General features: G+C 39.9%; 1 protein-coding gene and 1 long non-coding RNA gene across 5 annotated transcripts; one reads left to right on the top strand and one right to left on the bottom strand.

The window, feature by feature from the left end:
• The first annotated feature begins 996 nt into the window (after positions 1 to 996).
• On the top strand, positions 997 to 7,920 carry LOC113681334 (uncharacterized). The gene has a single exon (XM_027198428.2). The coding sequence runs from the start codon at positions 6,260 to 6,262 to the stop codon at positions 7,103 to 7,105; it is 846 nt and encodes a 281-aa protein (XP_027054229.2). The 5' UTR covers positions 997 to 6,259; the 3' UTR covers positions 7,106 to 7,920.
• Positions 7,921 to 11,837: 3,917 nt separating this feature from the next.
• LOC149050272 (uncharacterized) lies at positions 11,838 to 15,185 on the bottom strand. Of its 4 annotated transcripts, XR_016183754.1 has the most exons (3): positions 15,050 to 15,110; positions 14,312 to 14,380; positions 11,838 to 11,999 (listed from the first exon to the last, which is right to left on the bottom strand). It is a non-coding gene; the product is annotated as an uncharacterized LOC149050272 (long non-coding RNA). The 4 variants fall into 4 exon arrangements; XR_016183757.1 differs by lacking the exon at positions 14,312 to 14,380 and having other exon boundaries at positions 15,050 to 15,174; XR_016183755.1 differs by lacking the exon at positions 11,838 to 11,999 and having other exon boundaries at positions 13,044 to 14,818; positions 15,050 to 15,185.
• Positions 15,186 to 15,196: the final 11 nt, after the last annotated feature.

Here is a 15,196-nt window from a genome sequence, read left to right on the forward strand (position 1 = left end):
AACAATCATTTCGTGCGGCCTAAAACGGGGAAAAATAAAATGGAAGTCGCACACTTTTATCTTTATAATCGGATAGGATTTTCCAGTGGAGTGTCCCTGAGAAATTGGATTTTCAACGTTGCAAAGCTTTTGCAATTGAGCGGAAAGAATGTTGCTCTTTGTGGGATCATTTTCGAAGGGGGGTAAGTGACGATAGTAATGAGATAATTATTAAAGTCGTTTGGAGCGGCCTCAGAAGTTCTTAAGTCACTCCAAGGGTGTATCGTAAACACATTAATTGTATTAAGTATCTCAGTTTGTTAATATGAGTTTCCCATTTCTGCTATTGCCGAGGCGAAAATTCATTTGAAAAAAATACAGGTAGGGTAATGAAAGCGACATTCAATAATTTCCCACTGAATCTAATAAGAATGATTCCACTCTGTGAAAACAATTTTGGCCTAAAAATATCTGTAGTTTGAAATGGGTAAATGAGATTACCGAGTTCCACTTCTCGGTGATCTGCCAAGCACGAAAAGCCATTCGAGGGGAAACAATTAAATCAGCGGGAGGAGATAACACAGGAAATAAATAGCCCATATAGTTGCTTTCACGATGGCTATTTTCGTTAAGTAAACAGTTAGGAAATGTTTGTTGTCTTAACTTTTTACGATCATGTGGTGCAAGTGTATGCACTGTCCCTTTCCTAGGGGTCCGATCTAAGAATTTTTTTAAGAGAGGGGGAATTAAACTTAGAGTTTTAAGAGAGAGAAATACACAGAGAAATTATTGCACACTATCGCCTCAGTAAGCTAAGGAATATTGCAAGACAAGTAAATATTAGATACCGTATACTCAAGTGACTTGCGCTCCTGTCGTTGCAAGAATTTTTGGGGCAGACAGTGAGTAAAAATACCCAAGGGTCTGGTGGGAATAGGGTAAGGGGTTTGGCCCCCTCGGGACCCCCCCCCCCCTCCTTGATCCACCATTTAAGCTTGTCAAGTACACCACCACATACGGGTATATGCAAGCAGCTTCTCTGTTGCTGCCAGGAAAGTGCTCTTTAAAGGAGAGCTTAAGAATAGTAAATAAGTTCCACGATGCGCGACGTCAGTTTGTGAGCTGAAAAACTGCATGGAGTGGAGATGGAGGGAACAGAATGTGCTTGGTACACGAACCGAAAATCTTTCCGTTCGTCACAAAAACCAAGAAAAGGAAAAGTCTCTTTTAAACTGGAAACTGCAAATTTCTCATGTTCAGAATTTCGTGGACGGGTTTAAATTAACTGCTTAAAAGCCAATTTTAGTTTAATCTTGCTTGCGATATAAGTTATTTAACGAGGTTGTGACCCAGTCATCACTATTCTGTGATTCTGTGACTCGACCGTTGATATTGCTATGGTCACAGAAGACGATTCTGAACAGGACAGAGTGTTATTCAAATTAATTCTTTATACTGAACTTTCCCTGTGGACAATGTTTTAGCCTTTACCAGTATTAAAACTTAAATCGTCTAAATTAGGAAAATATCAGGGAGGAACAGTGTAGTCAGTTTCCGTGACTTCCGGTAGTGTTGACAACCGACCACGACTTGCATGCTTCCTGCGCAAAATTGTTCAAGGAGATTGCAAATCTTTCACCGTTCGTTTTTTTTTTTCTTTAAGAAATAATAAGGGCCATTTTTTTTCTCTGTATGATTCCTGAGAGGTACGCGATTATGACGCATTCAGTGTGTGGTTGATTCGAGTTGCATCTTCACTGTCGGCGGGGGCCAATCGGACTGATCCATTTACTTATAATTAAAGGTTGAAGGGACAAAAGGCGAGGCGTCTATCATTTTTTACGCTTAGATTGTAAACCATCACCTGTTTTTTCAGTAAGTTTTGTTCGATAAGACATTCAGCCGAAAACTGCAACTTAAATGATTTGATTAAAAGTTCTTACGACAAGAATTAAACATCTCGGTAGAGGGGAATGGTGACGATAAGGATGAAGACATAAAGCTTGAACCCAGACCTCACAACCCGGAGATTAAAACACAAAAATAGTAAGACTAGTTACAGTATATTCCAGTGTGACTGAACTTCAATTTCCTTTGCGTTTCCTGTTGCTGCTCGGCGGTGGATCAAACAGACAGACCAATCGGCTTTACCGAAAAAGTGCGGTGTTCTTGCATAAACGAAAAATTCTAATCTTTTTTAAATTCGATTAAGAGGATATATTACCACAAGGTGGAATGGCCATTAGTAAGAGTGATAAGGAAAAAGTCGTTCCTTAAATTTCTCTTTGGCAGCTCTTCGGGGAAGAAACTAGTCAGGGTCTTGACTGCTTTTGAATTCATTTGACCTCCTAAAGAATCTATGGTGTGATTAAGGAACAGAGATGAAAAGAGAAAGGTTGAATGGTGGCAATGGGTTTTGGAAGATTCATTAAGTGTGCTCTTCAAATGCCCAGACTACCCATTGTCTTTAGCATGCTCTGCCGACCTTTCGTATACTGCACACGAGCAATTAGACCTTGTTGATATAGCTTCTCTCAAACTTCAGCTCAGAAGCATCGGTGAAAAACGAGATGGTGTCACTTTGGCTATGGAAAGGACAAACTTCAATGCAAAGTTTTGATCGTGTAGGTTTGAGTTTGGGCATTAGGCCAACCCACTATACTCTCATTAAAATCTCCTGGATCTCTCCTCAACCAGCCTTCATTCAGAGAGGAGAGTCCCGACCCAGGGGATTATTGAAATAATCGCAATCTAGCTGAGTCAAAAATGAGGCGACTGCAAGGCCAAAACTACATCAAAATGAGGAAGATCAAAATACAACTGAAGAAGTCAGCGGAAAAGAACTGTAGTAAATAGGTAGGTAGGAAAGGAGGAGGACTGGGGATGACCTATGCCGCACAGGGGGGCAAAGGAAAAGAATATTAGAAACCTGCATAAAATTAGCGGAGGCATGGGGCCCGGATGCCTATATCCAATTACAATGAGTCTAATAAGGCACTTTTGATCCGTTTCCGTTCCATCTGACAGGAACTAAGACAATTTTTTCAAGGCTACGCAAAATAATCTATTGGCTTTAAGCTCTCCATATGCCACGCCCTTAATGGAATTAAATTAAAGAGACATAGCTTCCTCTTGACTTCACCATGCCGGATCATCCCCAGGAAGATGACGACCTGTTGATTTGTATATCCTGACTTGTGACCTAAAGGCCAACGACAAGTCAAAAAGATTTAACTTTTAACACCGGTTTTCCGAAGAGGGTTACTTACCATTTAAATCCACAATTTTTATTAAAAAACGATTCTGTTAGGCTTCACGAAAATTAAAGTGATAACAATAGAACAGAACCCAAAGTGCACTTGGGTTTTTTTCCCCTTTGAGCTCAAATCAAACCAGTATAAAAAATATATATCTCTCCTTTGTTTCCTTCAGTTTTCATCCCCGGTCCTATGGAATCTTCGAGTCTTCACTTTATCAGTGACTAAAATGATCCTAATTTTGTTGAACGAAAATTCTTCCAGCTTTAACCCTTTACATCCTAACATCAGTATTCATTTTCTTCATAATGTTCTCTATACATTTCCTATGGTACCGACAAAGAGAATTTGTTTAACAATCAAGAGCTTCTTTAGTTGGTGATTCCTTTATTCTCATGACCTCAATGCTTGCTTTAGGGGTGATACTGATGGGGGATAATAGTTACGAATCACTCTTATTGGTTTAAGAGTTAATTAAAGGAACCCTAGGTGAGATCAGTCTGGTATCATGTGAGAAATGCAGCCTGGTCATGATGATCATAGGATTACTTTTGTCTAATCTTTACACTGCTGGAGCTGCTAAAAAAAAAGGATCACCAAATTTGATGTTATGTGATCTTTGTTATTAGAACTACTAACGGTCGACACGAGGCGCCACTCTCACACTGTCCGAGTGAGATCTATTGATCTAAAGGTTCTTCAAACACCGAACATTACGCCCGTTTTCAGCTTAACACGCTAATGACCTTAAACAAACCACGACGCCGACAGCCACAAGGATTAGACAAAACAAAAGATCTAATGGGCACAACAGTATCAACACGTGCATTTTAAAACTTTGTATATTTCGTAGCTGTCCTCTGCAAAACAACAACGTGAAATCTGATAAAGTAAACCTTGTCGGAAAATTTTTTCAGTTTCCATGAGAATCTCAATGAGGCGAGGGCTTTTACGGCTGACAGTTAAAATTTCGGCCAATCTACGGCTAGCGGTTAACATCTTTCCATTGTTGTCACCAGAATTATTTTTCTACCGTAATATCTTTTAATACTAACGGTTAAAAATTGTCAATTTTTACGCCTAACGGTTAGTTTTTGGCCGTCAGTTTACGGCTAACGGGTAACCTTATTGAGACCCTCTTCCATTTGGAACTGAACCCAGCTCACGCTCACGTAAGTAATGCTGAAGTTGAGGTGTGGCGCCGCAAGAAACGGTGAACACATCCAGCCATTCGCGAAATTCTATCCAAAACTAGAAATTTTTTTTTAACCGACGTCTCCCTCGGCGTTGCCTTTCCCACTTTACCTTTTGGGACTGATGCAAAGCAAAGTCGGAGTTTGGCGATATCATTATTTTTTCGGGGAGAACTAACTAAGTAACTAGCTAAACGAGGCTTAGAACCAAACCCGGATACTTCATGACCCTTTGCAGAGAGTTGTACAAGTGTCCGTTCACGCTTCACACTGAGATCATCAGTTGAAATTACTCGGTGACTAATAGGCAGAGGTGTTTCGAAAAGCATTTCTTTTAGGAATAAGAAAGATCGTGAATTCCTGCTTACGTCCCTAACTCGGAAACCCGTGGGATATGTCGGTACACCCACGTCCTTCGACACGGCCCGTGGGGCCGCCAGTTCGAAAATACTTGGCTCACACAAAGTGCTGCTCACTCAACAAAAGTGAACTTTTGGCGAAAAAAAATCAATTATCGTGCACTGCTCGAACAAATCTGAACAATTCTTTAGCTGATTGCTCCGCATATTGATAAAATACTGATTTAGCTGTAATTAATCTCTTTATAACCGTTTGCTCACCGAAATATTTGCTACTCCTTATCACATCTAATGCGTAGAACCGGTTTGACAAGTAACAAAATATAATCGAAGGTGAGTCGAACGTTTCCCACTTAATAATCGTAACCGTCTGAGTATGCCTACCAAATAAATAAATCTTGACTTGATCATGTGCACTGAGCGATCTTTCATATTTCCCTGTGGTCCAGTAATTCTTGCTCAACGTTTCAACCGCTGTTATTTCACCGTTAGCATGGGAGGTCCTAGAGACAGATGTATTTGCCATTTGTTCATTATGGCATCTCCACTATTTTCATTCACCGGGGGTGTGTTGCGTGTAATCGAACAGGAAGTTAGTGACCTTTTATTTTTCAATGCCTGCCCTGACCTCAGAGCTTCCCAAATAATTTCCGGTGTTGAAGATTCCGAACTGCGATGTAATCGGTTCATTCAGTGCGGCGCGGGCGTGAGTCCCAATACAGCCTTAAGTGTAAATTGCACAAATATGCTAATAGTATTAGATTGATGAGAAACAGACCATATATCAAGCACAAAAACTACTACTGCTTGCAAGCGCTGAGAATCTCACCAATCTCCGCCTTTTTTATTCACCCGTAAACTCGAGAGGATATCATTTCATGCCTGGAGGTACTTTTGACCAAACATAAATAAATCGTCCTTTTTCATCGCCATAAATCCATTTAGCGTTTCTGGCACAAATGAGCCCAACTGTTATTTTCTTATTAAGACATGTTGTTTCTCTTTTAAACTCAATGATCCCGCCTCCTGGGTTGTGTTTATCATTCACTGCTGTGTGAGGTTTTACTGTTCGATTGTTTTCATTTGAGATATATATGATAGGTGCCGATAAATATTTATACAAAGCAGAACTAAGAATTTATCGGCGAAACACGACTTAAACCCTCTACCAAGCTGGATTATCTCAATCTGTGTAATCCGTGCTAGGAAGCATTTTTGTGAACTAAGCAAACTTTGTGATCTAACATTGCGATAAAAGCATCCTTTCAGACTGATACTACGAGGTGGCCCTTCAAATCTCTCATGCCCCCTATCACGCCCAGCCATGAAAGGTTTAGTTTATCTTCTCCATTTACAGTGCGGTCGACAACGAGCACTGTGATTGGTCGTTTGTCACCCCACCTAACTCCGTGTCAATCCCATCTTGTCAAGCAAAGCACATTTCTTGTGTTTTGTTGGAGCTGTTTGAATCATGCAAGCCACACAAAATAATCTGGGTTTGTTTCGCGTTTTCAAACCAACGATTCTTTTTCACGCACCTCCGCTGCCGACTCTTCAACAAATCTTTCGTCCGCCTGAGCTGGGAAATTCGTCATCGCTTTGGAAGCAGCCGGTGGGACCACTTGGCTTTGCTGCTGCTTTCACTACAACGCCTCCACCCCCTGTTAATGTCCAAGCGTCTCCGATGAGTTTTGATTCTCAGGCTGTTATTCCTTCTCTTTGTGTCGTGCCACAAAATTCTGATCAACCGCCCAAGAATTTTAAATCCGGTGCGTCCGTCTTACAAGTACTGGAGGAATCGGTCGAAAAATCGAACGCTTGTGTCCCAAACTTGAATGGAAAAGGAAGAAAGAAGAAATACCCTTGTCCGTTATGCGACATACGATGCAGCAACAACGGTCAGCTTCAAGGTCACTTGAGGATTCACACTGGGGAAAAGCCTTTTCAATGTACTTTTGATGGCTGCGATAGACGATTCGCTCGCAACGAGGAATTGACGCGCCACAAACGCATCCACACCGGTGTTCGCCCTCACAAGTGCGACATATGCAATAAGGCGTTTGGACGAAAAGATCATTTAAGCAAACATCAAAAGACACATCTTCAAAATTCCGAGAAAAAAGTATTTACGTGTGTTGTGTTGGGTTGCGGTCAAAAATACAGTCGCTCTGATGCCTTAACTCGACACCAATGGACTGCTCATTCCCTGACAAAGGCAACTTCTCGGGCGATCAAACGCCTGCCACGTGATCCGCATGTCTTCAGGACTATGAATCCATGTACAGTCCCGGCCAGTGGTACGTGGTTGAGCTCGTAACACTCCAACTAACTTACCGTCCGGCTTAGACCTGATTTGTTTATGGTAACATAACAGTGAAATAATTATGGATCTGCTAAGAAACGTCAGAAACTCACAAGCACGTCCGCAGACAGTCAGAGAAGGAGACCGAAGAAACAAGCACGAGTTACAAGTGTTTCGTCGGCAAAATCGTTTTATTGTAGAAGCTAAAGTACATTAAAGGTGCTATCATCGCCTTGTTCCATTTATTACACGCTTTCATGGTGGTATTGAAGGTCAGGAGCGCGACCTTATCTGTGAAATTTAATATCGTTCGGACAAGTCTTCAATTCACCACTTGACGCTCTGGGTTTTTTTATCAAGACGCCGGCTGGCTTTGACATGTGACGATGTAGTGAAACAGATTTTCTAAACATCGAAAGCACTGACAGTTACAGCGAATTTTACAGAAAGTCTTAAGTGTTGTGGATACGTGGATACTCTTTCTCTCCCCTTATGTTTATTTACTATAACTGAACAATTTCACTCAAATTTGCAAATTAAGCCTGCTCAAAGGCAATTAAGAATTCTATTAAGAACAGTGTTAGCTAACGTGTTCATTAGCAAATAACAATAGACTTGTTATCTTTGGCAATCTATTGTGCCACTTAACGCCATTTTCCCTCACAATTTCATTATTTGTCAGTCAATGAAAGAAAAACAACCGCATCAAATTAAATGACGCCCGTCGGAAACACACAATGGATTTTCCGTGGGAAAAAATCACAGACAAAGGAATAATTTAATGACGATCGCCTGTACTGGTAAAAAGTTAATAAAGTAAGAAATGAAAAGGTGTGATTTCATAATTTTTTCACTCAATGATGATGTTTGTGATTTGCCTCAACTGTAAGATGGCCAAAGAAAAAACGGCTACGGAGGGAGTGATTTATAAGCATGGATAGCCGCCTACGCGTAACAAACCAAATAACAGGGCCGTAAGAGGGTCGTAAGAGTCTCCAAAGGAAAAGAAAAGCCGGCTTGACCTAAGCCATTCTCTAACTCACGCCCACTGAGCTATTGACCGCTGAGGCGATCAAAATGTAGGAAGTACTGTAGCATCATTTCCGCGAATTGTTATTGTTGCCTGTGCTGACAGCAGTACTATAGAGCTGGACTGGAACGTTTCAAACACGCTTCTGTTGAAAAGTGTTATTGAATGAATTGATGCCGAACTATAATCTGGAGGAAGCGAAATAATCTGTGTTCACCATTTTAACGACTACGTCAGGTAGCCTTCTATAAAACAGGCTCTCTGTTTTAATTTTGAGTAGAGGTTTTTTAAGAAGAATGCGTGAACATGGCTTACATGTGCCCTTATTCTGAGGGTGTCTACAAAACGAAGACCGAAGACCGAAGACCGAAGACCGAAGACCGAAAAACGAAGACCGAAAAACTGACGAAGACCGAAAAACGAAGACCCTAATTTTTTTGCCCGAATAAGGCACGGACAGTTAAAAAACTAACCCAAAGCGTTCCTCAGCACCAACCGATGTGAAATTAACAGGGGTCTTCGTTTTGTAGAAAAGCCCCCCTAAATCTACAAAACGAAGACCGAAAAACGAAGACCGAAAAACGAAGACCCTAATTTTTTTGCCCGAATAAGGCACGGACAGTTAAAAAACTAACCCAAAGCGTTCCTCAGCACAAACCGATGTGAAATTAATGTGACGCCAATTGACGCGAAATAACCGCGGCTTTTGTTTTCCGTTTAAAAAGAACCGTGTGGATCTAAAAAGTAAAGACCGTTGCTAAAACTGTTTGCGAGTAAACAAATAATTTAAAGCACTAAGGAAGACCGGGAGCGTTATTTGTTCTTATTTGGGTCATAATTGAATGTCTTCATTTGAAAAACTCTTTTTAGTTGGAACTCTTGTTGCTCTCACTTGACTTGTAAATTTCTCACTTTTTAGTTCGGAACCCGAATTACTATTACACGTTGCCGATTTCAACCGCGCGCGACAAAAAGGGGTGCATCAGTTGTCTAGACTGATGCGGTTTTAAATCGCAAAGGAGGCCAGCTTAGGGGGTGCAGGAGTTGTACAGCATTAAAGTATTTTTGTAACACGAGGTATTTCACAATTTCTAGCTGATCTTAAGCTTCCCATTATCTAGTAATTTTACAGCATGTAGGAAATATTCAGTACTCTGCTTAATACTAGGAAAGTTACTAGAGATAGTAGCATTCACAATGAGAAATGGCAAAAAACATCAGTGCAAAGGATTAATTTTGTAATTTTGTAAATTAGGGTCTTCGTTTTTCGGTCTTCGTTTTTCGGTCTTCGGTCTTCGGTCTTCGGTCTTCGGTCTTCGGTCTTCGGTCTTCGGTCTTCGGTCTTCGGTCTTCGTTTTGTAGATTTAGGGGGGCTTTTCTACAAAACGAAGACCCCTGTTAATTTCACATCGGTTTGTGCTGAGGAACGCTTTGGGTTAGTTTTTTAACTGTCCGTGCCTTATTCGGGCAAAAAAATTAGGGTCTTCGTTTTTCGGTCTTCGTTTTTCGGTCTTCGTTTTTCGGTCTTCGTTTTGTAGATTTAGGGGGGCTTTTCTACAAAACGAAGACCCCTGTTAATTTCACATCGGTTGGTGCTGAGGAACGCTTTGGGTTAGTTTTTTAACTGTCCGTGCCTTATTCGGTCTTCGTTTTTCGGTCTTCGGTCTTCGTTTTGTAGATTTTGATATGACCGCAATTCAACCAAAGAAGAGCGAAATAATCAGGCCGGCGGTAAGTCAGGCTTTTGCCAAAATGCAAAACGCAAAAAGGCGAGAACTGTCAATCATTTATGGTTGGTGAAAAGCGGCTAGATTTCATGAGCTTTATGTCTGTAGAGTGCAATCAGCCGGCAAAAAGTTCCGTTGTACGTGTTGGCACTAAAGTTAACGTCAATAGCTTGCAGAGAAAAGGTATTTGTCTGTTTAGAAATTTGAAAAATTGTTTCATTTGTGTTTTTTTATTCTCCAGAAATGTTTGGCTTGTGTCAGTTAATTGCTCTGAAAGTTTGTACTTCCGGTAAAATGTAAATTACCTTTTTTCGGGTTCCGGACTAAAAAGTGAGAAATTTACAAGTCAAGTGAGAGCAACAAGAGTTCCAACTAAAAAGAGTTTTTCAAATGAAGACATTCAATTATGACCCAAATAAGAACAAATAACGCTCCCGGTCTTCCTTAGTGCTTTAAATTATTTGTTTACTCGCAAACAGTTTTAGCAACGGTCTTTACTTTTTAGATCCACACGGTTCTTTTTAAACGGAAAACAAAAGCCGCGGTTATTTCGCGTCAATTGGCGTCACATTAATTTCACATCGGTTTGTGCTGAGGAACGCTTTGGGTTAGTTTTTTAACTGTCCGTGCCTTATTCGGGCAAAAAAATTAGGGTCTTCGTTTTTCGGTCTTCGTTTTTCGGTCTTCGTTTTTCGGTCTTCGTTTTGTAGATTTAGGGGGGCTTTTCTACAAAACGAAGACCCCTGTTAATTTCACATCGGTTGGTGCTGAGGAACGCTTTGGGTTAGTTTTTTAACTGTCCGTGCCTTATTCGGGCAAAAAAATTAGGGTCTTCGTTTTTCGGTCTTCGTTTTTCGGTCTTCGTTTTTCGGTCTTCGGTCTTCGGTCTTCGGTCTTCGGTCTTCGTTTTGTAGACACCCCTTATTCTGATGCAGTTCCGATAAACGTGACGGTTTACCAAAAAGCTTGAGGAGTAACTGACGCGTGGGTGATGTGTGAAGACTTTCGAAATCGAGAAGAAACCTTTCTTCCTTCACCTCTCAGTTGTTTTGTCGTCGCGGTTTTTCTATGATCTACGACAACTTGCGAAGTACGACAGGTAAACATTCGTAAAAGAAATCCTTCTAATTTTGAGATGATAAGCGTGAATGTGGCTTACGTGTTCCCTCCTGCGGTTTCGATCCTGGACCAAGACCAAGGGGTAAAGAAACATGATTCTAGAATACGCGGGCCTATCTATAAGAATACTCGTGAAGGAACAAGCCCACGACTATCTGCTCTTGACAGTGGCCGGCGCGTGGGCCCTCATCATTAAGAGTGTTGCAGGGCGCGTGTTTCACCGCCCGCGGGAAGATTTAGACGAGCCGAGGAGCTAGAAGAGGTTTGCTTGGGGCCTGGCACTAATGATGCAATGTGAGCCAACAATGCGAGCCATGAACACCTCGTCTGACTCAAGGCCTCGTACTTACCCGCGAGCGAAGAAATGCTCGTCCCGAACCGCTTATCATGACGGAGCAAGCTGTTTTAATTGTACCCGAAACCAGTTTTGAATTTTGGGGTACTTGGGTGTAAGATGGATATACGCAAAACCAGTTTAATGTAGTACCACTTGCCCTCCCATATGGTTGTAAAGCAAATAATGCAGTCAGTAAATTGAGCAGCGCAAACGCAATTAAATCAAAGAAATCACAACAGCCAATCAGAACTTAGGTTAAAATCACAGGAAGCGAAAGGGACAAGAAGATAAACGCGGTCTGATTGGTGGAGAGAATATTCTTGAGCGAATACTCTCAGCTATTATCACAGCATTTCGACTGCGTCCAGTTAAGCGCTGAACGAATGTAGTTGAATAGAAACTTCTTTTTTTCATTTCTTCTTTTCTTCTTCAACGGTTCCGACGGTGAACATCACAAATTTCATTATCATTATTTTTTTGAAGAATAGAGATATTTTTATAATTAAGAATGCTGGATGATAATAGTGCATCTAACGATAAATTTATTTAAAGATTATAAAGATTTTTGATTCACGCTTTAATCAAAAGAAAGAGGGTAAATTCCTCATACTGATTAATAAGTTTGTTGTTCAGTTGGGACATCTCTTGCAGCTTTGATTTTTGCCAGTTCAAAATTCATTTCAGTATCTGAAGGATCTGAAAATGACAATAAAGATGATTTAGAGCCACAACTGCCACTTCAGAATATTAGGAAAATGATTTGAGCAACTTTATCTTTCAGGAGAATAGCAATGTAATGGAGCTCTTCTTACTTATTTTTTCTCTGGAAATCAAGTTCAAGTTCAAACATTAAACCAGTTTAAATAAAAAAAAAACCAGTTTTTGTGTGAAAATTGTCATTAGGTAAGGCTTCCATCAGGAAAGAAGGAACTACTTGCTGACAATAAAACTTGCAAACTGTTGCTACAACAGTTTCCCAAAACTTATCACTAATATTAATAGTAACAATAAATATTCCTTTACTAGTATAGGTAACAAAATCGCAAGTTTTTAAACCCAAAACTGCCATGCCAGTCTGAACTTGGAAATAATGTAGACGATTTTTGTTGAGAAAAATTCCCATTCTCATCTTTTTTCCATCAACAGTTGGTAGCAGGAAAGCAATTTTAGAGTCAAGGTCCTTCCTTAAAAATAGATAATTTATCCCTATTTCTGTAGGATCACAACACTGAGATTTTCTATTACCATTTAGACTTGCTCCTATCCAAAAATAACTGCTAATAATTAGGAGACCTGGCTCCAGAAGATCAAATAAACAATGCTGTTCTTCACTGAATTTTGAGTGATAAAATTTTGGATTTTCTTATTCTATTGTTCTATGGTTTCAGGACACACTTTGTTTTCTTTAAATTCTTTTTGTTCAGTGGTATTTTTAACAGTGAGTGATACATCAGTATGAGGATCTTTGTCTACAGTTTTTTTGTTGGGTATAAAGATTTTACTTTTTCCCCATAACTGAAAGGTGTCTCATCTCATGCAGGTTTTGTTGTTGTGTTGTCCTATGGTTGCTTTGTTTATAGTCATTCGATCATTGTCTCAAAAGGTCAAGGCTTTTAGAAATTCTTAAGCAAAGTTTGAAAGGTTGTCCTCTAATAGCTTATAAAAATTTATCTTGACATAATTCTCAGCTTGAGATAATATGGTCAGGTGAGATATATTATCAAGATGTGAAGAAAAATCTTCATTTTCATCATAGTTTACGGAAAATGGTAAAAAATCAAGAATACCAGAACAAAGATCAATTTTTCTAAGTTTCTTTGCAAAACAAAATTTTTCTATACAAGTTATTTCCTTTCTACCTTTCATGGGTCTAGGATTAAAGGAATCACTCCAGAAATCATCATATGATGTTATTTTTCTTTTCTTTTTCATCAAAGAGCTTTTGGAAATGTAGGGACAGGTTTGTGTGTAGGTGTTGGCAAGGGGTTCCAATATGCAGACATAGAGGTGACAGACTTTCTTTGATTTGAAAGAAAAACATCAAGTTCAAACAAAGTTGCACCTAAATGTCTGCATCCTTGATCAGCTTCACCCTGGCACCTACAAAATGCAAAATACACAGACCCAGTTGAGTCCAAAACAAACCAGAGCCTGTATAGTTTATCGCCTTCTTGAGTTTTTTTCTTTCTGAGTTGGTATAACTCCAGCTACAAACACACAAAAAAATACTGCCATCAAGGTCCTTTGTAGCATTTACTCCAAGGCTCTGAACATGGCCATTTGTACATAGATTACACTCTTCAAATGAGCACCAGGAGGATAACATGCTTTTATCCTAATCAGTTTTGCTCATTATTAGATGATTAAAAATGTCCATTAGTCCAAATGGAGGGAGCTGGGAGAAGACACTGGATAATGATGCCATTTGGAAGGGGTCCAAAATTTTTGTCCCACTGGAAGCACAAGGCATCTTAACAAACATTCATCAATGAACTCACTTTCAAAGTCAGGGTCAGTAGGAAGGTCCACAAAAGCAACTGCTCTAACTAGCTTAATAAGTTCAGGTTTGTGGTAAATGGAGAATTGAACATGCTGGGCAGAAATAAGTGCTTTAATTTGTTTCACATCCATTTGGTCAAAGTTGGGACTGGTAGATGTAGTGATGGCTATTTTTGAAGGTGGTTGCTTGGTAGTGTTACATGCACTTTTGTCTGTAGATGTTTGGGAACTGGTTATGGTAGAATAAGATGGATAATGGACAGCAGAAGGTTTAGTACATGTAGCTAGATTTAGCTGTTTCACAGAAGAGGTTTAGCTGGCACTGGTAGCTTCTGGAGATTGAGTTGGCTTATTCACAGTTGTTTAAGAGTATGAAGACAATGTTTTTGTATTTAAAGAAGCTAGATCTTGACCAGGTTGCTTGGATTCTGTAGCTTTAATTGAAGGTGGTTTGAAGGAAGGATGAGTTTGTGACATCTGTTCACAGCTTTGGTATATGACTGACTTACCATTGTTTTCTAAATCTATTGAAACAGAGGATGCTGTATTCTCAGGCAGAGGAGCACCACAACAGCTACCTCTAGGCAGAAGGAGATTAAAATTATTTACTTGGGCATAATCATCATGATATATTTGAGTGATTGGACAACTGCACTTTTTTTTCGTGATCGATGAAAACGAATCAATGTTCATAATCGGTTCAAAGATGTACCATTTTTTCTGCGACAATGAAAAGGTGCAAATGGGTCGCTCGAGGAGCGATGCGCAGCTGAAGATGTCCAGTTTCAGCTAAAGCTCCCGTTATCTTGCTGTTCTTGACATGATCTTCCACGGAGTTCGAAGAGAAAAGTAGCGGCTCAAACACCTTCGCTTTTCTCTCTATCAAACTAGAACTCAACGTGCGGATTTCTTCATGTTTCTCATCACTTATTTCATCATTCCAGAGAGTAATAGCTCGGTAAAAACAATTTCCGTCTCCTCTGACAACGACTTCTCTCCTTTGAGGATTTAAAATTCTGGAAGCCATAATTTGTGTATAAAAGACGTTAGCTAGTATTAAAATTGGTTGTACACACGTCAATTTTACTGAAAGTAATTTATGGGGCAATTTCTTCTGATTTATACGTAACTTTGTGATATTTCAAGACCATTACCAGATGTCGATTTCCCAATAAACCTTACGAAAGGAGAGAACTTTATCGGTAGATTTTAACACATATTTCATGGTTATTTGGACAAAAACTTACACTGTCCACGTATCAACATTGCTTTAATCCTTTCCTGATAAAACAGCTGCAACAAAGTGCTGAATTCTCTCAAAAATCATTTTTTGGGACGCCTAGTTAACTTTTCGCCATGAATTCGTTTGTACCAATTTGCGTTGTTTACCCTGT

Source organism: Pocillopora damicornis, chromosome 2 (genome assembly GCF_964200805.1).
Source record: "Pocillopora damicornis chromosome 2, jaPocDami1.2, whole genome shotgun sequence".
Taxonomy (NCBI): domain Eukaryota; kingdom Metazoa; phylum Cnidaria; class Anthozoa; order Scleractinia; family Pocilloporidae; genus Pocillopora; species Pocillopora damicornis.